This window comes from Notolabrus celidotus, chromosome 15 (genome assembly GCF_009762535.1).
Source record: "Notolabrus celidotus isolate fNotCel1 chromosome 15, fNotCel1.pri, whole genome shotgun sequence".
Classification (NCBI taxonomy): Eukaryota; Metazoa; Chordata; class Actinopteri; order Labriformes; family Labridae; genus Notolabrus; species Notolabrus celidotus.
Window position 1 is genome coordinate 24,074,329 of NC_048286.1, and position 27,661 is coordinate 24,101,989.

The following is a 27,661-nucleotide window of genomic DNA, read 5'->3' on the forward strand; positions in this document are numbered from 1 at the left end:
GGCAAAGGGGCAAAACCTCCCTCACTTTTTCTACCCCCCTCCCTCTCTCACTCTCTCTCTCAAGCTAACCTGAAACAAAGACGACACTTGCACACGCTCCTGCTATGCCCCAAAGCAAAAAAAAAAGTGACCTGGCAGCAGGCAGAAATAACCTTTTGGAGCATTCTTGCAGGCTGATGTCACACATCTAGCCGGAGCATGACACATGGTTTTTCCTTCAGCGTGCCTTTGCTGCAAACCAGAAGCCGCGTCAAAGGTTGAGTTTCACAGCACTGAACCTCTTAATAACCCTGCTAACTCATTGGGCACGAGAGAAAACCCACAGTGGCCTTAAGTGACGGACACAAGTGGGAGTAGAAGTGCAAGAGGAGGTAAAATCGGAAAGTGCACAGCAAAACTAGAGTGTTAGATTAGATTTGACTTGTTATGTTTGGTTGTTGTAGAGGCGTTTGAACAATACTTCTCTGCAGGTTGGGGCCTCTGTTAGTGTTAAGATAGCAAAGCCATTTACAGTTAAAACTCTTCCATATTTCTCCACTGAACAAAGCTGTAGTGTGACTTTAGCGTGCTGGGGGGACTAGGCTGAAAGTGGTCAAGTTGCAAGTGGCAGCAAACGGACAGGAAGGGTAATTGGGAGACGGGGGGGTGCAAAGAAAGGAAGAAAGAATGTGTTGAAAGTGCTCAGTGTTGGTGTTCATAAGGCTTCAGGTTCTTTGCACCATCCATCATCTGCCTCAGAGCAGAAGTAGGTCAGAACTATTTAGATTTCAGCTGCCCTATGGGAGTTTCTTTCAGTCGGGAGATGAAGCACAGAGGAGCCAGAGTCGCTCCATGATTACAGAAAAGCCGACTGAAGGGAGAGTGAGTTCAATGACAACATCATAGGTTATTGTCAAGACATTGAATCATATCCACAGGAACCTACAGGTAGTTAAAACTTTTTCAATTATGGGCCACAGTTCCTCAGAAAGGTTCCTTCTCACAGGGTCCTCCCATGCACTAACAGGGCAGCAACAGTGGCGGCTTTATTTTGAACAGGATTTAATCAAGGCTCCGAGCAAACACTGATAATAGTATCAAAATATCAAGAATTAGGAACAACGAGCGTCAGTCATGCGGCCAACTTCCCAACACACAAACATTTGAGAGATAAGAGAAACTGGTCAAGCAAGCAGCAGAAAATAAACTGAAACTTTAAGTTATTTGTAAATGTGTGCTCCAGAAAAATCCCACTACTTTTACACATAAGAGTGTTTTCACATGTCCTAGAGAGTACTACTGCATGTGTGAATGAAGCTGTAGAAAGCTCTTTATGCTTCAAGGACAGCTGAAAGAAAGATGCCTTGAGTGATGTCACTTAAATCAGTGTCAGATCAGGATAAAGGCTTCAAATTAGAAACCAAAAACTAACTGTGGAGTAAATGTGTAGAGGTAGAAACATGAAAGAAGATAGTTAAACAGACCTGCTCCTCATTTCTGCCTGAGGCTAGCAGCTAAGAGTGAGATCAGCCCCTACTAGCTTAACACCCACTATTTTGGGAGTGAACAGCAGTGGCCAAGAAGAACTATGGGTAGTGTAGGCAACATGTTTTGACAAGGGAGGAAAACTTACACTGATCAGTCCAGAAAGGGGTAAGTTAAACAATGTTACATAAAGTGAAAAGCCAGATCAGTGGAGAGTATCTTCTAAGACATACAAACAAAAAGACACAATCTTGTTACTTTGGAGACAGACATCTTGCATTTTTTGCATTTCACCCAATGCTTATCAGCACTGCACGACTCCCTGCCCCACTCTTAAGGTTCCTGTGTTTGGATACAAAAGTTTGCATGTTGATAATAAAGGTTACAGTTGACAGATTGTTGAGAGAAGCAATGTGAAGACAAACATTTCTACGCTAGAATATTCTGTAAACAAACAAACAAAAAGTTGTCATCCAATAATCATTTTGAAAAAATCATCAATGAATAAACAATTTAAAATAATCTTTGACAAAAATATTTTCTGCCCCGCTGGTGAAAAAGCCTGACAGGTGAGTCTTGATGATGTTTAAACTTGCTTGAGTTCCACTTCCACAAAAAACAAGATAACACACATATTATCAGCTGAGCTTATCTGCAGCACATACACAGTTAAACAACCATTCAAAACTTTACACTGAGCTGGTGCTGCTTTTCTGCCTGTCAGAACAATGAAGGGCATCCATACCTGTGGTGGAGGTGATGACTGAAGTAAAGCCTACAGATATACCGACTAGTGCAGTGAGTCCAACCTGAACAATACGCCTTTCTTTTTGAAAACAGCTCAGAGGCTGAGAGGAGGCCGAGGTCACACAGGATGAGCAACTTGTCAAGTGTACACAGAAACACAAAAAGTACACAGTCAGTGGTTAAAGAGCTCACAACAGCATAGCAGCAAGAGATTAACTAGCATACTACTGCCAATGGACTTGGTTGCAGCTTAGAAGTGTTGAATAGAATTGTATGATCTGAAGAGTGTGTTTATTTCACTTTGGTTGCAAATTCAAGAGGCTTTAGTTTGTGCTGCTGTTGATGAATTATTACCACCTTTCAGAAACACATGAACCAAATACTAATATTTTCAACCAATGTGGATCTATCACTGATATATCATTATTTCTATGTGATGATAGTTTCTTTTTTATTTAAAGGAAATTAAGAGCAAACAACAAATATTATAAGGTGATTCCAGCGTCAACCTCCGGTCTCAAATAATGAAGCCAATTCAGAAGTGTTAAAAACTGCAGTTCATCGAGAATCCACTTGAGGCTGGCTGCAGAAACACCTGAGACCACATACACACCAATTCAAAAAAGACATTCTTTGCAGCATTAATAAACATGTTTACAGCCTGGTTCAAAAAACTGTTTGGGTCTGAATAGCTCATTTCTCTATCGGCACACACTGTATGGGGGGGGTGAATTTTTTATAATGTGACAGTCCAGAAGATATTAAGATTACGAGTTTTACCGATTTAAAGACATGGCTGACTTAACTGACAGGCGGGAGAACTAGCTGTTGGCTAGGAGGCTCAAAGCCCGCCTCTTTACCTCATACTAGCTCGACAGAAGTTAGGTGGCGTTCAGCATTTCCAATATGGCTCCCGCTGACGATTGGCCTCAAAACAGATCTTCAGAAACAGATGGGTGACGTCACGGATACTACGTCCATTATTTATAGTCTATGTGTGATTCAGAATCCATTTCATCTTTCATGCAGAGCAGGTGATAGTTGTCTACACTAGCATTAGTTCAAATGTATAAATAATCGTCTACAAACCTAAAGATGAGCAGCCTTATGATAACTTTTGTGTAGCCTTATACGCCTTATTACATCTACAAGAACAGTTATGATTTTCTCATGGAAGAAGAAAGTACAGTACCCATTTTGTTGTTTTTTTTAGTCCATTCTGAACTGCTCATTGTATGTTTGACAACCTTATAAGAGAAACTGTCAGTTCTCCTGGGGGAAGGGCCAGCAGCTCCTTTGGCTGCTAAATATGTGACTGCCTGTGACAGCCTAAGGGACGCACCATCCCATGATGTCTGATTTTAGGTGAAGGTTTTATGAGCATACCTCATCAAGTAAGGACATTGAGATATGCTGTATGGGTAATCGTTCATTAATGTGTATAAAATATGTAATATGTAATATATGTGGTATGTAATTAAAATATATGTAATGAATATAATATGTAATGAATATGATATGCTATGAATATATATGTAATGTATGTGTATGAATTGTATGTGCTTTGGCAATAACATGTCTTTGTTCATGCCAATAAAGCAAAATTGAATTGAATTGAGTAAAGAGCTAAAACAGTGGGGTGCTTTTTGAAAAGAAGAAATATGCAAATCCCTGTGATTTAGGACCATAGGCTGTATAATTATTGGACGTATCCATGATGTCACCCATCTGTTTCTGAAGCGCTGTTTTGAAGCCAATCTGCGGCGGCAGCCATATTGGAAATCCTGAACTCAACCTAACTGCTGTCGAGTTAGTGTGATGTAAAGAGGCAGGATTTGAGCCTCCTAGCCAACAGCTGAAGTGTTTCTGCCAGTCAATCAAATCAGCTGTGCCTCTCATAATGGAAAGCTTGTAATCTTAATATCTTCAAAATTGCCACGTTATAAAAACATTCAACCCCTGTACAGTATGGGCCGATCGAGAAATGAGCTATCCAGACTACATTCGTCTTTTGTACCAGGCTGTAAAAATGTTTATTATTTCTGCTGTAAAGATCGGCTTTTTTGAATCGGTGTGTATGTGGTTTCCGGTACTTCCGGAGCCAGCCTCAAGTGGACACTCGAGAAACTGCAGTTTTTAACACTTTCGCATGTGCTTCAATTCTCGCGGGCGGAGGTTGCCGCTTGCTTAGGAGACAGACAATTTTTCTACTTTTTGTCATGTCACTCCAATGCTTATGAGCACTGTTTGACTTCTGTGCAACACTGAAGTCTAACAGTAGCAATGAGGTTTTACTTCATCCATGCTTAATGTGTTGTTTGGGTTGTTATTTTGTTTTGGTATCGGCCTAAAAATAAATCCTTAACGGCCGGACTCATAAGGATCGAATGCGAAGCAGGGCTGCATTGTGTGTGCTTCTTCACAAACACTGGTGGTGCTTCTGCTCAGCTCTTTTGCAGCTGGATAAAAATGTGCCCACCAAATGTCATATGATATGACCAGAGAGCCCCAGTGCGGAAGCTGGTAGAGAGCTAAGGAATATTAGATGAATAGAAGGTGGAGAGCAGTGTGAGGGACTCTGGCTGAAAACAGGATACAGCCGTAAAGTAGAGGTCACAGAGGGGAGGGGAAAAACCCTGTGGAACATTTTGTTTCTGTGTCTCTATCTCGCGCATGCACCCACCACTTCCACAGTGACTAGTAATGAATACGCTGTAAACGTGTATAGTGAATTAGTCCAAAGTAATGGCTCAGTTCCTCAGTTAGCAGCACCCACCCCCAACATGGATACTTGTGCAACCCATCCCCTTTGAAAGACACACCCCTCATCCACCCACACAGGCACAGGCGCTCAATTCACAGTGGCAGTAATGCTGGCCAGGGCTCCCCTCGCCTTGCTTACCTCCTAAGGAGTCTGATTTTACATAAGCTCCCAGTATGAGGACAATAAACCATACCTCCCCAGCAGGAGTTCAGTTCTCACACACACACAGATGCCATACATTTATGCAAATGCTTCTTATGTAAGTGTCTACGAGTGAGCGCAAAAAAAGACATCACTACAATCAAGCAATGTTGTTTTACGCCTTCAGTTGTCGAGTCCATCTGGGAAGCATTAAGCTGAACGAATCATATTCTGAGCATGAGAACAACATCTTCAACCTCGCAGTCTATATCTCCACTATTCTGCTTTAATTACTTGCAGGGAAAACTACAGGGTGGAGGAGGACAGGGACAAACACTGGAGCCTTCCAAATGGCCGAGAGAGGTTTCCAGGTTGTGCAAGCAGTATCAAAACACTGTGTGGGTGTTTGTACGTATAATATCTTTCTGTGTAATACAGATTATAGATAATAGCTACTGAAGAAGTCCATTCGGGGACAAGTGGTTTTGCTTTGGGGGGTAATAAGAAGCAAAATAAACAGTGTAGTGGAAATGTAGAAATTAAGCAAGAGACAAAAAAAGAGCGGGGCGAGGGAGGGAGGGAGGGAGAGGAGAGAGGGGGTGTATTGACTCGAGCATAACTAAAATGCCTGCTGAAGTGAGGCACAACAAGTTTCACTCTGCTGCAGCTTCCTCCACCTCTTCTGAGCATACCAAAGCTGCTGCTGCAAGGGAATGTCATTCAGCACTTCATGTGTATATGAACAGTTGTCATGCCTCATCTGTCACTCCATCTGTGGGGCAGCGGCAGCAGCAGGTACAAAGCAGCACTCGCACCGATGCTGCACCACCAGTGATTCAAACTTCCATGCAAAAGTCAATCGGGCCTCTGGGTGACTTGTTCAGCATGCTTACCGCCCTGACAGGAGTAGTGTTCAAAACAACTACACACTGAGGTTCAACAGAGGTGTCAAATGTATTCACATTCATTCCTCAAGTAGAAGTATAGATACTAGGGTTTAAGAAGACTTCTGTAGAAGTTGAAGTATCAACTTGAGCTTTTTACTCAAGTAAGTGTGAAAGTACTGGTTTCAAAACTACTTAAAGCATAAAAGTAAAAGTAATGTAAGGGAGAAAAATACTATTAAGGACAGAAGCTTAGGCTGCACCACAGGGACCTATAGTGCACTACCCCACCTCCAAAAAACATGTTTCTAAAGGCCATAATGACTATAATGTTATATTAATATGTTAATGTTGAAATATTTGGGTTGAGTATGAAGGCATTTTAGTACAATGCAAATACATTAAAGAACCATATATGTGTACTACTGAGCATTAACGTTATTCATGGAGCGGAGGATATGATGACTAGTTACCTATAAGTGTTGTGATGGTGCAAAAAAGTCAAACTTCCCAGGTTTGTTCCCTTTTTGGAATGTAAATGTACATCCAAGCATCAAGCACACACACACATTCAAGACCTGGAACTGCTGGTGTTGACCAATAGAGTCTGGCTCAACACGAAGGCTAAATCACTTCAAACTAATCTAGGCTAGCCAAAATGTTTGATTACTTTTTTTTTTTAAGTTATATTTTTGGGCTTTTCTGCCTTTATTTTATAGGACAGCTGAAGAGAGACAGGAAATATGGGGAGTAGAGAGCTGGGGAAGACATGCAGATAATTGTCGACCGGTCGGGAATCAATCCGGTGACCCCTGCGACGAGGACCGTAGCCTCTGTATGTGGGGCGCTGAGACTAGGCCACCAGCGCCCCTTGATTACTTTATTAAGACACTCTCACAACACGCCCATAAATGTAATGAGTAAGAAACATGGCCTCTATCCGGAGAGGTTTTTGGTTTTTTGTGTGGTTTTTTTTTAACAATGACAAGCCGGAATGAAAACAAGCCGAGGTGAAACAGGAGTAACGATGCTATTTTTAAAATGTAAGGAGCAGAAAGTACAGATAATTGTGTGAAAATGTAAGGAGTAGAAGTAAAAAGTCAGCTGAAAGATAATTACTCCAGTAAAGTATAGATACCCACAATTTCTACTTAAGTTACTTGACACCTCTGGTGTTCAATCACATCCCAAGGTACTTCACAGAGTAACTATCTGTATTGCAAAAGAAAAAGGACCATTACGTGACACACAGCACAGTTAGTCGACACACCCCACTGTCAGGGTTCTTATCGGCTGAATGGGGGCACAGTGGAAAGACTACTGCTCAATGTCTGATAGGGCCTGGCTGTCGTAAGAGACCCCTGCTCTTATCACCCTGCAAGCTGGGCCCTCTCACAAGTAACACATAGGTGCTCCAAAAAACACACAGCTCGACGTTTGTCTCATTGTCACAAAGCTGAGTAATGTTTTTAAAAAGACAAATGTGGTGGAAACTTTATAGAAACTTCATGACTACAAACTAACTAGGGAGCATGGGAGTTTGAAAAAAAGTTTATTTATCTCAACCAAGTGCTTGTGTGGTTGATTTAAAAAAAAAAAAAAACACTGCCAGCTTAACAATTTTGGCACCTTTTAAAGGAATGAAATAACTCGTCCATAATCTATCCCATGTGAGGAAGGTGTGGGGGAGTTAAAGGGGGTAAGAGAGAGAGAGATGTGAAGCAAAAATACAGCAAAGGTTGAAAGGACAGATGTTCGCCCTTGTTGTAAAGACAACAGGATTTCAGATATGTATTTGAACTATTGATTTGACCTGCTTATCAACATGATCAACAGTGGAAGCTGCGGCAGTGACTGTGACACAACTCAGGCAGGCACTTAAAACCGCACGAGCACATGTTTGACACAAAAATACATGTCAAAAACTTTATTCTGAGACCATCGAGAACAACTTTGCTCTATCAGAAACTCCAGCTGCAAATCATCTGTTTTCAAGCTTTTATCAGCATCAAATAAATCCTGTGCATCTATGACTTCACTGCAAAGAGCCTCAGTTAAAGGTTTATTCAGCTAGACTTTATTAAATGGTGTCATTTTGCTAAAATAGACACAAATTCAAGTTGAAGAAAAAGAGGCCTGCAACAAAACTTACTGAACACACACACGCATAAAGTTTACATCCTCCACAGCCTTGTGCAAACTGTATCACTACACCTTGGAGCATGATTATCTCCAAAATAATGGTAAGATGAAGAATAATACTGGGCCAAATCCAAGAGTATTAACTCTTTTAAGTGACACTACCAGTATGATGGTGGGAGGGTTAACTAAAGACAGTATAAAAGCCTCAGCCCTCTCAGACCACTGACTCATCACACGAGGTGCGTGTGCATGAAGTTTGACTGTTTAATGATACAGGAAGGAAAGTATAAGGATGCGATGAGAAACTGAGCAGCCTCCCGCCATAGCAAAAAGCACCCACATAAATCAAAAAAAAAAAAAAGAAGTAGTGCCAGTGTTGTGCAGAGTGCAGGCCCTTGTCTGATCTTTATGTAAGACTGTAACTGGAAACCACAGAGGGAGATCAGGCACCGCATCATTTCCGCTCATGTGTGCCATCTACTAAAGGTGAAACAAATCGCTTAACACAAACACAGAGAGAAAGAGAGACGACTTCTGGAAGGAAACATGTGCCGTGACTTAACTGTAAAAAATAATTATTACATTTTTCTTGTGAGCCACGTGTAGAAGAAAATAGTAGTATTATGATGTTTAGAAACACAATGCAAATATGTCTAGTTAAATGGGAGAATTTGTTTTATGTGCAACTAAAGGTTTCATTGAAAAGAACTATTATAAAAATGTATCCCCTTTTTTTTAAATCTGTTCCTCTGTAAACTCATTCTTGAGAGAAGCTGGATGGTGCTAAGTGGAAACCATCATATCCTAAATGCAAAAATCAAACCCTCTTAACTTTGGTGGTGGTACAAAGTCTTCTCTGAAGCAGGAACTGACATATTAAAAGGTCAGACTTGGCTGGTCTGACGTGAACAGATAGCAGCTAACTGTGCACAGTAGCAACACATCTTTTTGATGTTTGCAGCCAAGGCATTTACCTCTGACACTGTCCTGGGGGTTGAGAGCTTTCAAAGGCCTCCAAACACACAACTAAAACACACACCCTTACACACACAATGACAGTATTACAGCCGTGTGTGTGTGCTCGAGCAGTGGAGGTCATGGGTGTTCTCCTCTGAACTGTGCTACACTCCACTTACTTCTTTAGGCCCTAATGAGAAACAACAAACATTAAATTTCCTTCCTGTGTGCCACATAACTCTTCCCTCTTCACAGCCCCCTCCCTGCCATACCTCCCCTGAAATAAGTCCTGTTTGTCAAACTAAATGACCAGCACAAAAACACTCAGCTTCTGCTGCAGCTCACAACCTTGTTGTGGTCACAGAAAATTGACAAAAATGCCAGCTGCAATGAGCATCTCCCCTTGAATAAGGCTCATTTACAGCCTCACACTGTCGATTTGTGCGTTTGTTTCATAAACAATGTTGCAGAGGCATGGTGACGACAGTGATCAAACACTTAACATTAAGATCTATAGAGTGTTACCTGTCCACCTCCCCGTCGACAGGTATTTGGATTCCAAACAGGCTGTTGACTGTTGGCGTGGCGAGCTGCAGGCTCTCAGGCATGAAGGGTTTCGCTGCTTCCTTCCCAGAGATGACAGGAGACTGTGCGTTGACAAGACCCTCTGATTTCCCTCCACCACCCTCCGCAAGTCCAAATCCAGCTCCTGGGAGGCCCTGTGCCCCCACACCCACTGGGATCTTGCTAAGGGGAATCTGACCTGGAGGCAAACTGGAGGCTGTCACATTTGGCAAGGCTGCACTGGAGGCACTGGGCACAGCAGCGGGCACAGTGGTGGGCACACTGGAGCTCACTGCGATGGCAGGCACATTTTGTACACCGGAGGATGTAGGGTGGAGGCCGAGGGGTTGAGGCTGTCCAGTGGCTGCATATGTGGATCCACCAACCAGTATGGAGCCCCCCACACCTCCCATTCCTACAGTTTGCTGCTGCTGCAAAAGGCTCGGGGCTATCTGACCTGAAGGTACAGATCCACCTCCTGCTCCTGCAGCATCTCCAACCTGACTTGGCACAGGCAAGCCCCCAGGGGCTCGAGGCAAAACTGAAGAAGGCCCTGCAGACAGGCTGGACACTGGGAGGGACTGGCCTGCACCAAGAACTGACTGCTGCTGCTGATGATAGTACTCTGTCTGGTTCTGTAGCAGTCCAGACGTTTGGCCGCTCAGGTGGTGGCCCAAAGGAAGCTGCTGCTGTTGCTGAGGAGGGTAAGGGATGGGCTGGACTGAGGGGGGCATGATAGGAGACTTCTGTATGGCGACACCGGATTGAAGCAAGCCATTTTGTCCGACAGGCAGCATGCTCTGGGGGGCAGGAGGCTGGAGACCTCCCACTGACGGCTGAGTGGGTAGCACAGTGGGCTTGCTGCTGGAGAAAGCATTCTGTGTTGTCGACCCGCTCCCACCCTGCTGCCGGACACTGAAGTTCTGTTGGTGGAGCTGCTGCTGCTGCTGCTGCTGCTGGGATAGTGTATCCACTGATTGCATGCGGGGTGACGAGAGAGAAGCATCAGCCACGGAACCCAAGCCCTGACCTGAGAATGTTGTCGGGGCAACCACAGATCCTCCTGTAAGCCCTAGCCCGCTGTCTCTGTCTGCACTTGGGTCCACTCCTGCGTTGGCATGCCTGATACCATCTACAGTCCTACTAACAGCAGAGCTCTCAGAGTCCTTCTCATAAAACTCTGTACATGTCCACCTGCCTCTTCTGAAGGGTTCTCCAGTACCATGATCGAGTTTAATGACCCTGAAGCGTGAAGTACAACTCACCGTGGAGGTGGCAGGAGGGGGTGCTGGACTGCTTGTCACTGCAGTAGGTTGTGATGTGTTTACTGACACACCTGCTGAAGCAGACTGTTGCTGCTGCTGCACTGCCCCAGGCTGAGAGGAGAGGGGTAAACCACTTGACACGCCGATCCCCTGCGGCTGCTGACCGGCCTGAGCCGAGCCCGACACTCCCACCTTCCGAATCATGTCTCCGATGATGGGATTACTGGACAGCGCGGGCAGCTGGCCGGGTTGAGGTATGTGTGATGGGGCCATGACACTGGTCGCCTCTGGCTCTCCGACATTATTCAGGGCTTCTTCGGATGAACTTCTATCGCACGCGGGCTCGTACTCAGCACGAGACATGTCGTATATCTCAGATGACACATCCTCGGTCCGGGACTCGTCCGGGTCCTCCAGACTCTCCGTGTCGTCCGTGGCACCTATAGCCGCCACCTGGGCCTGAGTCACACTGGTGATCTGGAAACAGCTTTTCTTCTTAGCCGGCATTTTCGACATTTTGACAGCCTGATTCTTAGTCCAGTACGGTTCTGTGTATCCTCCGTCAGAGAGAGGCAGCTTTTAAACACCTCAGATCATATTAAACACACTTTGACAAGCTAACTGTGATCAATATGAATCTACGCCATCCCTCTTCCTCTCTCGGGCTCCTGTTGCGTTTCATGGACTCATAACGCCACAGTTCAGTCTTGTCCAAGCTATGCGGCTTTTACACACCGATTCCAGCAGCCTGTTCTTTCAGCGTCGTGTCACTCCGGACCGTCCCCGCTTGTGTCCCCCGGTTGTCAAACTGTCGTTGTCGCAGAGTGTGTCGCCCAGCTTCGGGAGCTACTTCAAGGCTGAGGAGGGCCCACAGCCCTCCACTCACCGAGCTAGCTAGCAAGTCAAGCCAACTGGCTGCTGCACACTCCCCCTACGTCGGAACAAGTCTGTGAGACATCCTCCCGAAAGCAGTCCTTTGAAGCTGCTCACTTCACCAGCTCACAGTCAGTCGGTGGAGACCTTCACTTTTCAGTAGAGGGAAGAAAGACCTCCTGGATTTCACCGCCTTTCGACAAAATAGTCTCCTCTCAGCGCCTACAGTTACTTCCCTCAGTCAGTCACTCTTGACAAGATGGCTATGTTGTATGCAACCGCGCTGCATCGTGGGTAGGTAACGTGCGCAAGGATGTTTACGTACGACGCGTCTGAGAATTCCCCCTCCATGACGCCTTCAGGACACGCTCGGAAATACTAGTGCTACGACAGGCGAACATAATATAATATAATAAGATAAGATATACTTGATTGGTCTCCCATTGGGGGAAATTCTTTTTTTTTTACAGCAGTTTAGCTTACAACACGGGACAGTGGAATACAACAATGTACTAACATAGTTAAAAAATATAATAACAATAATAATAGCAATGACAAAGATAAAATAGAATATAATAAAGTAAAATAAAATAAAATAAAATAGAATAGAATAGAATAGAATAGAATAGAATAGAATAGAATAGAATAAAATAAAATAAAATACAGTACAATTAAATAAAATATGGCAACTATTACAGATGTATACACACTATGTACACTTCTACTTTTTTTAAGTTAAACTTAAGACTTACCTTTTTAATCTAGCTTTTAATTTGGAGTAGTTTATTTTAGCCCTGGACTGCATTATTATTTGTATTATTTGTATTGTTTTAATCATTGTTATCTAAACCATTGTTTTAACATGTATTTATTTATCTTAATTATTTTGTGTTCATCTGATCTCGTTAACTCTACCTTATTTTTAACTTTTCTTTCCACTCTTACTTATTTTATTAATTTTACTGTGTTGATTTTCTTTTTTAAGTATTTCTTTTTTAATCATGCCTTTTATCATTTTAACATTGCTGTTGTTTTCTGTCTCTCTGTTACTCTGTAAAGCACTTTGGGCTGCATGTTTTTTCTGTTTGAAAGGTGCTATATAAAGTTGAGTTGAGTTGAGTTGAGTTGAGTTGAGTTGAGTTGAGTTGAGTTGAGTTGAGTTGAGTTGAGAATGAGGTTAAAGAGCTGGTGCCCCCCGTTAGGTCCAAATAGGTCAGCTCATTCGTTCTTAATTGATCATAGTCTGGGGGAAAACTTACATTTGTTATCACAGGCCAGACCCTGATCTGAGCAAGTAGGCATAGAAATAATAAAAACATATTTTCAAATATTTCTAGTCGATCTTCTGCTCAGAAAAGAAGGGCTTTAAATCCAAAACACAGCAGCCAACAGAATGCTAATATCCAACCATTCAGGTCTTCTTTTGTCTCTGTGACTCAGCACCAAATTTGTATTTAAACCATATTGGTCAGACTTTAACTGAGGGCACCTGAAGCCATCAATATTCTCGCTCTCTTTGGGCATTTGTATAAGCTGCAGTGTCACGGGAGTATTTCATCCAATCATTGTACAATAACCTCACTAACAAAAGAAGGAACCTAAACTTTTTTTTTTTACTATGGTTATTTGTGAAAAAAAATCTCTAGGTGTAAACTGGGGCAATTTTACTTAGAAAACAGGCTGTATTTTGTATGATACATTCTGGTGTGTCCATTTGAAGACAGTGACATAATTCAGCAGGCCTACGCCCTGTCTAAAAACTCTATAGGAAAGTCATCAAAAGAACATATTTGATTTTTGCTTCAATAAAACAATTGAAACTATGAGATAGGTAGTCATGTGACAAACAGTGAAGCAAAGTTTGTTTGTAGTTCCCCTTTTCCCTTGACATTCAGGTAATTGATCCAGAGTTATACAGCGTATGTCAGTCTATTTGCAAAGACACAAGTTTCAAACCATTTTCCACAGTTTGTAATTAATACACAGTTCTCGATGATTATGATTGCACAGTCGGTCTTGTATACCTGGCACTTGGTAGTTGGTGTTATAGGGTATTAATACAACCCTCATGTACAGGTTACATTTCTATAAGCCAACATCTTCTTTGTCCATTGATTCAAGCTTGATCAAATGTTACATGTCATTAAAAGCAGGAAGGAATTGACAAGAGGTTGATTTATCACGCTGAGGTTCAATGAACAGCACTGTGCATCGTGCATGAGTGAATTTAAGTACCATGTTACGTAGGCAACATTTGATCAGGTGAAATTGTTATCTCAATGGGGATTTTGTAATCTACCTATGAAATAAGAAGTGTAAAAAAAAAAAACGTGGGCCTTCAATTCAAAATTGGTGTCATTCAATCTACCGGATCTCCAGTTTCAGTTTTGTCCCTTTATTCAAAACCTGTTTTTAAAGAGTATGTTCAAAATCACTGAACAGCTGAACAGGATTTGTTTCATAGCTCTGCACCAAAGAGTCACACTGAGGATCAGTCAGAAGTAATCAAAAATATAGAGGACACCGCCCCCTGTGGCCATAGAATAGTATTTTAATTTCAAAGGTGGCATGCTTCTATTTCCTTTTTTGGTTATTTCTGATTAACCTTGAACTCTCCACCATGAAAGCAGGTTTACCTTCCTTAATGCCATTGTTTAATGCTAATATATGCAGCATTTTTTACAGCAAATGAAAATTCAAACAGTGAAAAAGTCTGTCATGAAGAGATGATCATTGTTCTCTAAAACGGGCAGAAAGAAAGATGCTGATCTAGAAATATAGACAAAAGTTAACACTACACAACACAGTTTTTAAATGAAAAAAGAATCGACAAATTTCATGTATTTCCATGAAATGTTTTATTTTCTACTTCCAATGGTTTAAATTCCGTTAGATATTATTCTTATACTTTGGGGTTTGTTTCTGAAATCAGTATCTTTAAATATTCAAAGACCAAGCTTATACGGTTTTATGAAAGTGAGAGAAGTATTTTTGAATCAGCCACATACACCTCATCTTTCATGTGTGCATGCACCATAGGCATTTCTAGACCATTTTTGGAAGTTCTGAAGCACCACATAATCCCATCACCCCTAAAATTTGAGAGATTTTTTTTCTTTTCTTTTTTTTTTACTGTATGTCCTTTTTAACAAGCTAGAAAAGTTTCAAAACCATACAGTACTTGGTTGAAACGTAATATTTTAAAAACAAAAATACAGCTGCTCCAAAACTTATCAAAATATATAATACAGACAAGAAGGAAAAAGGCAGAGAAAAACATTGAAAAGCCAATTTCTGTTAATGTGTTTTACATGTTGTGCATTGCATTTCAAATGAAAGTCCAAAAAATAACTCCAATGTGAATTTTTGGTATTTTTGGTACTCACTATAGGGGACTAGTTTACTCCTGAAACATACTGTTTATGTATATGTTGAGGAGCTGCTGTATCAAAATGAATTGTCTTTCCCCAGAAATTAGGGTTACCATATGTTTCTTCTATGATTCCAATCCATTTCTCTTTTGCTGTGGCTCAGCATTTAAATAACCTTTATCAGATTTGATGGTTTATTCACAGACTTTCCCAAAAAGTGTAATACTTTTCGTTCCCAAATATGGGAATGAAATTGCATTAAAATGTACCAAATGGTGAAACGTATCTTGCCTGGCCTGGCAGCTCTCTGGGTGCTCAGCATTAGTGCTGGGCGATACCACATTTTTATGATTCGATACGATACTGATTACTTTTTTGGCAATTTATTCAATACCAGATATCAATACTTTCAGTGATTACATTTTTTAAATAAAATGCAACCCTTGAAAGACAAGTCTCATGACAAATACTGTTAATTTAAAAACTTTAAAATGCAAATCCTTTGCTATGCTTTTTTAAACAATGAAATACATCTAGTAAAACACATAAATAATAAATAATCAACATCCTCTATTTAAATTATCTGAGTGGAAAGCTTAAAACAGCCTCTTCACCATGACTACTGTTAAATGACACTGTGATCATGATGTCTCTGAATTTGTGGGTACACAACTTTGGAGTAAGTTACCCAAAAATAATCAGAAGTGACACATGCACTATTATTTTGCATGTATTAATTACCAGCGATATCTTATTAGAGTAATCGATACTCAAATGAGTAGCGTGTAAATATCGATATATCGATACCACAGAATCGATACGCCCACCACTACTCAGCATCCCCAAAACGTCTGATCCTAGAGTAATGCTTGGTGTAGTGGACAAAGTCAAATATCTGGGGCACATTATCAGAAATGACTTATGTGATGATGATGATCTGCAGCGACAGTGCTGCAAACTTTATGCACAGGCTAATATGCTGGCATGTAAATTTCCAATGTGCACAGATAATGTTAAAAGAGAGCTTTTTAGAGCTTACTATACTCCTCTTTATACTGCCCATCTTTGGTGCAGTTACAGTAGAGCTAAAATGAAAAAGCTTCATGTAGCATATAATAATGTGTATCGAATGTTCCTTAAACTACCAAGATGGACCAGTGCAAGTTTTATCTTTGTATCAAACAATGTCCCTACGTTTCATGCTGTACAAAGAAATTTGACGTATACATTTATGTGTCGCTTAGCTGATTCAGAAAATTAAATTTTTAAGGGAGTTCACTCAGCCCACATTAAATTGTTTGTTCATGTCATTTCAGAGTTCTTATGCTGTTATAAACTTGAAAAATCCAAATCCATTATATCTTTCTTTCCCCTTTTAATTGTGATTATAGTATCATAAACACACAATAATGTTGAATAACTGCCAGATACGGAAAGTTGAGGCTAACTAGGAAAAAGGGGCAGAAGCACTCACTCATAGCACCCTTTTTGACAATTCTACAGCCATAAAATCAAAATAAATCCAGGCGGCTTGAATATGATTATGGTCTTAAGAGGGTTAAGTGACACAATGTATTTTTCTTGCTTTTGGAAACATTGGAACAAATGCCTTTTTATGCTTTAATCAAAATGAATGTGTCAACTATAGTCATATGATCTTTTCATTTCTTGCTCGACATGTATTTTAATGATTTTTTAGTCTTTTATATTACTCTTGTGCTGATATGGACCTATGGGTCTGAAATAGAATAAAGTATATCTATCTAGAATCGCCCCTGGCACGCACAATTCACTGAAGGGACATTCTCTCTTTATGTTTCCTATATCTTACACATACTTCCAATGAATGAATGATTGAAGGACAAAATGTATAAATGTATGTTGCTTAGCTGATTCAGAAAATGAAATTTTAAGGGAGCTCACTCAGCCCACATTAAGTGACACAAGGTATTTTTATTGCTTTTGGAAACATTGGAACAAATGCCTTTGTATGCTTTAATCAAAATGAATGTGTAAACTGTAGTCATATTCTTATTCTTATTCTTTATTCAGATCCCCATTAGCTGCCACTAACGCAGCAGCTACTCTTCCTGGGGTCCACATAAAACAAAACATAACATACAAAATATACATGAAATACAAAACTAAAAAATTGTAAAAAAAAAAAAAAAAAAATGCAAAGAAAAACTGTGAATGATAGATAGAAATAAAATACAGAAAAAAAACAGAAAAATGCTACAGACATGAAATACAAAAAAGAGAAACATGCTACAAACATGAAATACAACAACTGAAAATACTACAGACATAAGATAGAAAAACTGAAAATGCTACAGACATAAGATAGAAAAACAGAAAATACAACAGACATAAGATAAAAAAAACTGAAAATACAACAGACATAAGATAGAAAAACTGAAAATGCTACAGACATAAGATAGAAAAACAGAAAATGCTACAGACAAGATAGAAAAACTGAAAATGCTACAGACAAGATAGAAAAGCTGAAAATGCTACAGACAAGATAGAAAACTGAAAATGCTACAGACAAGATAGAAAAACTGAAAATGTTTCAGACATAAGATAGAAAAACTAAAAATGCTACAGACAAGATAGAAAAACTGAAAATGTTTCAGACATAAGAGAAAAAAAAACTGTGAATGATAGATAGAAATAAAATACAGAAAAAAAACAGAAAAATGCTACAGACATGAAATACAAAAAAGAGAAACATGCTACAAACATGAAATACAACAACTGAAAATACTACAGACATAAGATAGAAAAACTGAAAATGCTACAGACATAAGATAGAAAAACAGAAAATGCTACAGACAAGATAGAAAAACTGAAAATGCTACAGACAAGATAGAAAAACTGAAAATGCTACAGACAAGATAGAAAACTGAAAATGCTACAGACAAGATAGAAAAACTGAAAATGTTTCAGACATAAGATAGAAAAACTAAAAATGCTACAGACAAGATAGAAAAACTGAAAATGTTTCAGACATAAGAGAAAAAAAAACTGTGAATGATAGATAGAAATAAAATACAGAAAAAAAACAGAAAAATGCTACAGACATGAAATACAAAAAAGAGAAACATGCTACAAACATGAAATACAACAACTGAAAATACTACAGACATAAGATAGAAAAACTGAAAATGCTACAGACATAAGATAGAAAAACAGAAAATACAACAGACATAAGATAAAAAAAACTGAAAATACAACAGACATAAGATAGAAAAACTGAAAATGCTACAGACATAAGATAGAAAAACTGAAAATGCTACAGACAAGATAGAAAACTGAAAATGCTACAGACAAAATAGAAAACTGAAAATGCTACAGACATCAGATAGAAAAACTGAAAATGCTACAGACAAGATAGAAAACTGAAAATGATACGGACAAAATAGAAAACTGAAAATGCTACAGACAAGATAGAACAACTGAAAATGCTACAGACAAGATAGAAAAACTGAAAATGCTACAGACAAGATAGAAAAACTGAAAATGCTACAGACAAGATAGAAAAACTGAAAATGCTACAGACAAGATAGAAAACTGAAAATGCTACAGACAAGATAGAAAAACTGAAAATGTTTCAGACATAAGATAGAAAAACTAAAAATGCTACAGACAAGATAGAAAAACTGAAAATGCTACAGACATCAGATAGAAAAACTGAAAATGCTACAGACAAGATAGAAAACTGAAAATGATACAGACAAAATAGAAAACTGAAAATGCTACAGACAAGATAGAAAAACTGAAAATGCTACAGACAAGATAGAAAAACTGAAAATGCTACAGACAAGATAGAAAAACTGAAAATGCTACAGACAAGATAGAAAAACTGAAAATGCTACAGACAAGATAGAAAACTGAAAATGCTACAGACACGATAGAAAAACTAAAAATGCTACAGACATAAGATAGAAAAACTGAAAATGTTTCAGACATAAGATAGAAAAACTGAAAATGCTACAGACATAAGATAGAAAAACTGAAAATGTTTCAGACATAAGATAGAAAAACTAAAAATGCTACAGACAAGATAGAACAACTGAAAATGCTACAGACAAGATAGAAAACTGAAAATGCTACAGACAAGATAGACAAACTGAAAATGTTTCAGACATAAGATAGAAAAACTGAAAATGTTTCAGACATAAGATAGAAAAACTAAAAATGCTACAGACAAGATAGAAAAACTGAAAATGTTTCAGGCATAAGATAGAAAAACTGAATACAATCTTTTCATTTCTTGCTGGACATGTATTTTAATTATTTTTTAGCCTTATATTACTCTTGTGCTGATATGGACCTATGGGTCTGAAATACAATTCACTGAAGGGACATTCTCTGATTATGTTTCCCACATACTTCCAATGAATGAATGACTGAAGGACAAAACGATTCAATATGTAAACCCCCATCACCCTCCTCGTGTACCCCGGCATTCCCTCAGACGGGTTGACTCTTGGCTGAGCTGTTACATTCCTCTTTATTCCGCCTCCTGATGCCATAAAAGCGCCGGGGAGGGCGCTCATTGTGCGGAGGGATCTGATACGGACTACACCCAGCCGCTGCCTCACTGCCCTGGCTTTCTTTGCTGCCCCAGCCTTGACGTCGGTGAACGTCGAAGTGCGGGTTACATTGGAGACTCTAGATTTGTCTGTAGGCTTTTCTCCGAATCGGGCGTCTCTTGTTCTCGCACCGTTTCTTCCAAAACTGTAGACATTTTTTTTGTAAAGCATCAATTTTCTTGAACATGTCTTGGGAAAGCTACGTGGAGAACCTGATGGCCGATGGCAGCTGTCAGGATAGCGCCATTGTTGGGTATACGGACGCCAAATATGTTTGGGCAGCACATCAGGGTGGTATGTTCAACAATATCACGGTAAGAAGTCAAGGGCGAGATAACTGGAGTGAGAGTGTGCTTCATTTTGAGTGTGTTGTTATGTCTCAGCCTCTTCTCACCAGACTGAATAAAGGTGAATTACCTAGCAGGCTAACGGTTTGGAGCTAGCTTAGCGGGCTAGCTAGTATCAGTGGCCTGTCGTGGAAACACTGCGGGATTAGACCGCGTGTGGGTCAGACACGCCACTTAGTATGAGTTTCACGTACCAGACATAAAGAACGCAATGTATCACCCCGAAGAACCCCTCATTTTAATGTATGGGTTCACGGATGAATGAGGCTGATGGGGAAAACCCGTCTGCAGAAAACGTGCTTTTGTGTGCACGACCGGTTTGATCAGCTAACGTTAAGCTGCTGCTGCTGCTGCTTCACCGGATACCTGTGGTCAGAAAGGCTAATGCTAGAGGACGGCTGGTCAGCTCTTTGTGAAACTTCCTGATTGCCCAAAACCATCAAACTGCACATTTTCATCACACGTGTAATTTGAATGGGAATCAATTGTGTGTGAATTCAGGAGGGACGGCTGAGAGCTAGTCCGCTGCGGAAACCTTCCCTTGAATTCCGCCGGTCACTGCAGACAATAAGGGCTGTGATGTGTTTACATGCAGGAATTAATGCAACTTTAAACAGAACCTTTAGAAATGAACAAATCACTTCTGTATGAATACCTTCTATTTGGTAATTACAGAATAGGATAAATAATGTTAATTTAATATCCAGCATGAGCCAGACAAGCAGTTCAGTAGTGTTTGAAAAAAAGCTGCTACACAATAGTTTCAATTTGTTTTGTTTATAGATTAGATTAGGTTTATTTTGGTCTGCATCAACAACCAACACTTCCATTAACAACATAGGAGCCATGTAAAAAATCACAAATAAAAGCAAAAACAAGACAATCACTGAGATTCATCAACCAATATATATAGACATACATATGCAGACAATAAGGGCTGTGATGTGTTTACATGCAGGAATTAATGCAACTTTAAACAGAACCTTTAGAAATGAACAAATCACTTCTGTATGAATACCTTCTATTTGGTAATTACAGAATAGGATAAATAATGTTAATTTAATATCCAGCATGAGCCAGACAAGCAGTTCAGTAGTGTTTGAAAAAAAGCTGCCACAGCTTTTTTTTTTAAGATTAGATTAGGTTTATTTTGGTCTGCATCAACAACCAACACTTCCATTCATAACATAGGAGCTATGTAAAAATCATTAATAAAAGAAAAAACAAAACTGAGGGATTCATCAACCAAGAAAATATATCTAGACATATGCATAAACACACACATCAATATGTACATGCATATACATGCACATGCATACATACTCCAGTACATTCCTGCATACATATAAATATGCACACACATCCACGTGTATTTTAGTCAATCACATGCTGACCAAAAAAGGTGAAAAGGCTGAAGCCAAGGCTTATCCTGCCTACCTTTTCCATAACTTATACCGTTAAGGCAACATTGTGTAAGTAATTATGTTATTTTATAACAAAGCTATCTTTAAATGTTTCATTCAGCCTTTAAACTAATAAATAATGCATTGGTAGGTTCAAGGTAGTTAATTTTATATACTTATCCATCACTACCAGGGATGCAGCAGAGAATCGGCCATGGCAGATATATCCTCCCTTTTAGATGAATATTGTATATCGGCCATAGTGTAATGAAGGCCTGAATGACATACATATGTACACTGACATCTTAACCATGTAGTATGGTTTGGGTCCCTGGCTCAGTTGGTGTAACTAAAGACAACACAAATAAAAAAAGCAACACAAGTCAATTAAATATTAAAGAACTGACTATAAGATTTATTTATTTTTACATTGCAACAATGATGTATCAGTTCACTCTCTTTGAACTGTCATGCAGGTAAGAAAGACTTGGCAACCTCATATTTTGGCCATTTACAAGTGGACTTCTCTTTTTCTTTGTGTAAACCCAAAAATTATTGCATTTTTAAAATTTCTAGTAAAAAAATGAATGTCAGTCAATTATGAAATTGATTTCTGCAGGCTCTGGTTAAAAAGCAGCCTTTTTTGTTGTTGTGTTGGCACGGATAGATTGAAAGTGTTCAATATCTGTTTTTTAACTGTCTAACATTGATTAAAGCAGAGCCCTTTGATTTTTCCTTTTCTTTTAACAAGAGGTCAACATTTTACTGTACATTGGATACAACTATGAATAATTTGTATCATCTGACCTTACTTTTTATTTATCTGACTGACATTCCTGTGGTTTCTTGTGTTTTTAGTCTCAAGAAATCGACGTCATTGTTGGTAAGGACAGGGAGACCTTTTACACCTCTGGTCTCACTCTGGGCTCAAAGAAGTGTTCGGTCCTCAGAGACAGCATGCAGGCTGATGGGGACTGGACGATGGACATAAGGACAAAGAGCCAAGGAGGAGAACCTACATACAATATCAGTGTGGGAAAGGCTGGAAAAGGTAAAAGTATGAATTAAAAACTGTTCACTTTTTATGCACCTGTTGAAATAACGTGTCTTTACTGCTCACTGATTTGATATGAAATCATTACATTGTATTCAGGCTACTTCACAAAAGTAGTGGTTTGTGAAAGCACAGATTGAATTGCAAAAAGGAGATAATTTCCTTCTTTGTGATACAGTTTCTGGTTCTTGCTTTTTTTTTTATTGAGAATTGGAGGCGTACTTTGTCGTACATGATTCACTTCTTAGATTTGGACTGTTGGTCAGACGAAACAACATTTCAGGGTGTCATCTTGTATTGACTTCACTTGAACATTATATGAACAAGGTGATGGATATTATACAATGTAGTACATTTATCTAATGATAAACACTAGCTGCATTTTTAAGAGGGTCATTTTCCTTACAATTGTCAAATCAAGTTATTGTTCGTTGCAGCAATTTGCAATCGGAGTAAGCAGAGCTCAAATTGAGCCGAAAGGAAATATTGTAAATTAAGTGATAATTTCCCAGAGCCAAAGGAAATGTCTTTACAATGTTTTTCATCCTTCAGTCCAAAACCTATAGACTCTTCAATTACTTTAATGCATCACAAAAAAAGTAATAATAACAAAAAAATCCTTTCATTTAAGAAGCTAGAAACAAGAAAATGTCAAATTTATTTGTTTATCAAAATTATTTGTGGTTAATTTTCTTTTTTGACTCACTGTTATTAACAAATGTTTACACGTGGCTTTGTTAAAACAGGGAACTGAGTCTCAACATCAAATACCCCTTTTCCACTTAAGTGGCCCTGGTTCTAGTGCTAGTTCAGGGTTGGTTCAACTTAAGAACCAGTAAGAAAAAAATATGACAAAACAATGAAAAGTCACATACAGGATATTATATGATATAAAGAAATAAAACATGCAGTGAAATGTTTAGACAGCTCTATAACCCTACATGTCTTGAAACACTAGTAAATTAATGTATTTAGACAGGTAATCACCAAATACATGTTGATTCCTCCCAGTATTTAACATGTACATGAGTTATTACGATGTTGCAATTGAATTAGAGTTATCTTGTGCATAAAAGCTGAAACTTATCCAACATACTCTTTAAGGGTTACTTTTCAGTAGGGTTGCAAAGGGGTGGAACATTTCCATAGGAAGTTAAGCTGGGGAATTTTGAAGATATTCCAAATTGGAAACTTTCCATGGGAATTATGGGAATTTATGTGAATTGAGGGTAATTTAATGGAAAGGTATCATATCCAAGCATAAATATTTGTTTTGTTATGTGTAGACATCCATCCAAAATAAGACAATTAAAACAGATTTATTTGTAAGTAGAACTTTATCAAGTGTTAAATATTTTAATCAACAATGTTGAGTTAAATATTACTAATCCCTCCGACCCAACCCATTCAAAAATGAACCAAAAATGCAATCCCAACAAAGTCCCATTCAAAATGTTTAATGAAAAGAGCCGCTCTCCCTCTAATGAAGTCCTATTAACATGCAAATAAAAACCTATCTCCCCTCAAGCTTCTCAAGCCTAGCCTCTGCAGGACTCTAGAAATCATCTGTGCATGTGATGGAGGAATGCACAGTGCATATAGGGGGCGTGATCTCAATAGCCCTGCAGTAAGCAGTGTGCTATGTGCATGTGATTGAGGAATAGCTTAGATATTCAACTGTACTTGCATGAAATCTGGTTGTTTTAGTCAGGATTATGCAAAAATATATTTTCCACAACTATATTAAGAGCCAACCTTCAATTTAGTAAATTCTTGATTTATTCTTGTATATTCCCATAAATTCCCATGGAAAGTTTCCAAATTCGAAATTTCCCGGAATTTTGCAACCCTACTTTTCGGCGCCACAGATTTTGATGTTGGTGTGACACTGGAACCATTTTTTTCTGACTGATTCTACGGGGCATATTAAACGGAAAACTGGTTCCAGATTAGTCACTAGCTCAGTTCAGCCCTAGAACTGACTTGGTGGAAAGGGGGTAACAGATCGCTGTTTTGTTTAAGCTAAACTTCTAGATGTAGTTACTGAGATTAAATGTAAACCTCACAAAGAAGGGTTCACCTTGCCTTTGAGGTCCTCAATGTCTCATATTGCTTCAGTGTTTCTCATAAGTGGAGATTTATCCGCTGTCAGACATTTAAAGGCTCTTGATATTTCTCTTCAAATCTGTGTTCACGAGTCATTTCATACTCTTCAGTTGTACAAAGGTAACAGGGCTCTGGCAGACTTTTTGATTGATTCACACTTCAAACTGATGTTGGGGAAAAATCCTGAGTGCCACCAACTTTTCTGTGGGGAACACTGATTGCAATCAAAACCAAACTCTGTTTTCCTTTCACTTTCCCATCACTGTTTCCTTTCCTCCTCCTCTAATGTATGCCATACTTAATAAAGCGTAGACAAACTAAGGTGTTGGTTAATGTATTTTGTTTGCACCAACAGGTCCAGTGAGATTTTAGTCTAGGCGTACAACTCTGCTTATATAAAATAATGTAATCTTTTAAGTCTCTTGCATGTTTCTTCATTGACTGTCTTGATCTTTTCTTAGTTTCTCTGTCAACAAATGATTTATTTTCATTTCCACCAGCTTATTAATGTTTTGTTCAGTCTGGTTTGCTGCTTTAAGCAGAGGTCATAAGGTGATGGATGTCCTGACCTATTTTGTGGGCTGATCTTCCCAAAGCTTGAGACTTTAGCATTCAAACTGTTCCCTTTGATAGTGATATTCAACCATGTGTTTATGAATGACTATAGATTTTCCAAATTGTGACAGACCGCATCACACTGTAAAAATCCACCTGGTTTTAGGTCATAAACTTCGGTCAGCCTGTATGGCACATGCTTGAATATCCTCAAATCGGCAACACTATTTCCTACTTGGGATGCCTTTCCTTCTACCTTTTGTTTACTTTTCTTAACTGTCCCTTTTCTATCTCTTCTCTTTCAGTTTTGGTTCTTGTAATGGGAAAAGAAGGGGTCCATGGAGGCGGATTGAATAAGAAGGCTTTCTCAATGGCAAAATATTTGAGGGATTCAGGGTTTTAATGTTTTTCAAGCTCACTTAGATAAAATGAGGGACAAGAAAGAAGAGAAAAGAAAATATTGCTGTTAAGATTTCTCCTGCAAGCAGTCAAATGTCTTGGAAACTTAATAGCAATGAAGAGTGGTAAGATACTGTGTCACCTTTGTTCCCCCCTCTCCTATAGGAGGGGGAGACTCTTCAGTTTTGTTCATTTCTCTTTTTTTCCTTGTGCTCCAGTAATGGTTTTTGTCATGGGAAAGGATGCAGTCCATGGTGGTATCCTCAACTCGAAAGCACATAAAATGGCTCGATACCTGAGGGAGGCTGGATATTGAGCAACCTCTACACCCATCCATCAACTTGTTCGCTCGCTCCCACTCACCGCATTGTGTTGACACTACTTCAAGGACTAAATGGCATACAATGTTACTTCCTCCCCAATCTACTATTATACACAGCCCTTTTTCTTTTTGTTCAACCCACACACTCCCATTTTTTTTAAACCTTCCCCACTTTGACATTGTACTTCCATGTAGACACTAAATTATTAGCATGTTAATTGAAATGTTGATTAACCAAAAGCGTGCAAAAATGTTTTGCACCCCCCCCCCCCAAAGTGTAATAAAAATGAAACTGGAAATTTGACTCAACTTGTGTAACATTAAGGGGTTAATAATCCAAGGGGAAGTACACATGTAATGGTGGTGACAGTTTGCATAGATATGCTTTGTGAGCATTATTAAAAGATGCCAGTCTTGAGGTTGCATTTTTTTCATCAGCATGTGGGCATTTAAAAGTTGCATGCATACTGTGTTTAGCATACAAGCCCCACCCCCTCCCGCTCTCTGTCCTTGCATAATATTCCAGCCAAAACCATCTTCTCACCTCCATTGTTTTCAAGCCTCCATTTAAAAAAGAAAAAAAAAAGAAGAAGAAAAAAAAAAGAAATTTCCTCTGACAAAGTCCTGTATGTGTACTGATCCCCCTACCCTCCAGCCCAACTTTTTTCTCTCCCTCCATCATGTGTTTTTGCTCTTGTACCTGAATGTGGTCTTAAGAAGTTAATGGTGTGGTGACGGGCTGTTGTTTGAGTGTTGTTTAAGGTCATCATCAAGTTGTTGTTATGAGACTTGGACACATCCGGGAGTCTCAGTGGACATTCCACATCTGTGACAGCTCATTCGACTTCTGCTGTTTGTATAATCTTCTGAAAATCACAACCCTCATGTTATATGTAGTGACCCTCCCCCTGATCCTGCCCCTCCCCTTTGGACCAACTGTCAATACAAGAGGATGATCAGAACTACTTTGGTTTGTTCTGATTGTTGGCATTGCCTGTTGACTGTAAACCATTAAGACAACTTGAGATGACTGTAAAACATGTAACTGCTTCCTTAGACTTCAGCACTACTTAAACCTTTTAACACTAATCGATTTGTTGCTAACTTCATGTCCATTAACCAACGAAACGGCAATGTCATTTTACTACAGTATGAATGCATTTTGACTGTAAACCCAGGCTGTTGGCCTCCAACACCTTGGACATTATTTGCCTTGTGCTTTAGTCATCAAAGGTGTATTCACAAATTGTCATAGTACGGTACTTAGAAGTATATATAAAAGAAAAAAAACGATGCTGTGTACACTAAACATATTGAAAATGGTGTTGGTTGGAATAAGAACATTTGTAAGTTGTCTTGTGAAAATTTTCTGAGAATAACTGTGTATTCTGTGCCATAAAATCAAACTGATCTGTTGCTACTATGAGTTGGATTTTTAACTGCTACCCTGGCAAGAAGTAACTTTTAATGGCACTTCCCGAAGGGATATTTTGGCATCAGTAATCTCCAGACTTTGTGGGATATGTACAGAATTAAACAACAGAAAAAAGCCGTTTGAGATATTTTGTCTTTTTTTTTTTTTAAAGTTGGAAATTCCCTCTGCCACAAAATCTGCTCTTTCAAATGCCATGAATTGATGAGACATCTTGTTTACAGACAGATCAAATAAAAGTTATTCCAACCATATATTAAGTCGACATGTCTG

The 27,661-nt window shown here is 39.2% G+C and overlaps 2 protein-coding genes across 3 annotated transcripts in view; one reads left to right on the plus strand and one right to left on the minus strand.

Annotated features, from left to right (window-relative positions):
- Positions 1–12,100, minus strand: part of LOC117826931 (TSC22 domain family protein 2-like) — a 28,604-nt gene extending 16,504 nt beyond the window's left edge. The window contains exon 1 of the mRNA XM_034703357.1: positions 9,625–12,100. Coding sequence (XP_034559248.1) covers positions 9,625–11,444 — 1,820 coding nt within the window. The 5' untranslated portion in view covers positions 11,445–12,100. The remainder of the gene's footprint in view (positions 1–9,624) is intronic.
- A 7,610-nt stretch (positions 12,101–19,710) lies between these two features.
- pfn2l (profilin 2 like) lies at positions 19,711–27,642 on the plus strand. 2 transcript variants are annotated; one of them, XM_034703359.1, is made up of 3 exons: positions 19,711–20,084; positions 22,379–22,571; positions 25,541–27,642. In XM_034703359.1, the coding sequence occupies exons 1-3, from the start codon at positions 19,956–19,958 to the stop codon at positions 25,636–25,638; spliced, it is 420 nt and encodes a 139-aa protein (XP_034559250.1). In that variant the 5' UTR covers positions 19,711–19,955; the 3' UTR covers positions 25,639–27,642. The 2 variants fall into 2 exon arrangements, with proteins under 2 accessions (XP_034559250.1, XP_034559249.1); XM_034703358.1 differs by having other exon boundaries at positions 19,717–20,084; positions 25,853–27,642.
- Positions 27,643–27,661: the final 19 nt, after the last annotated feature.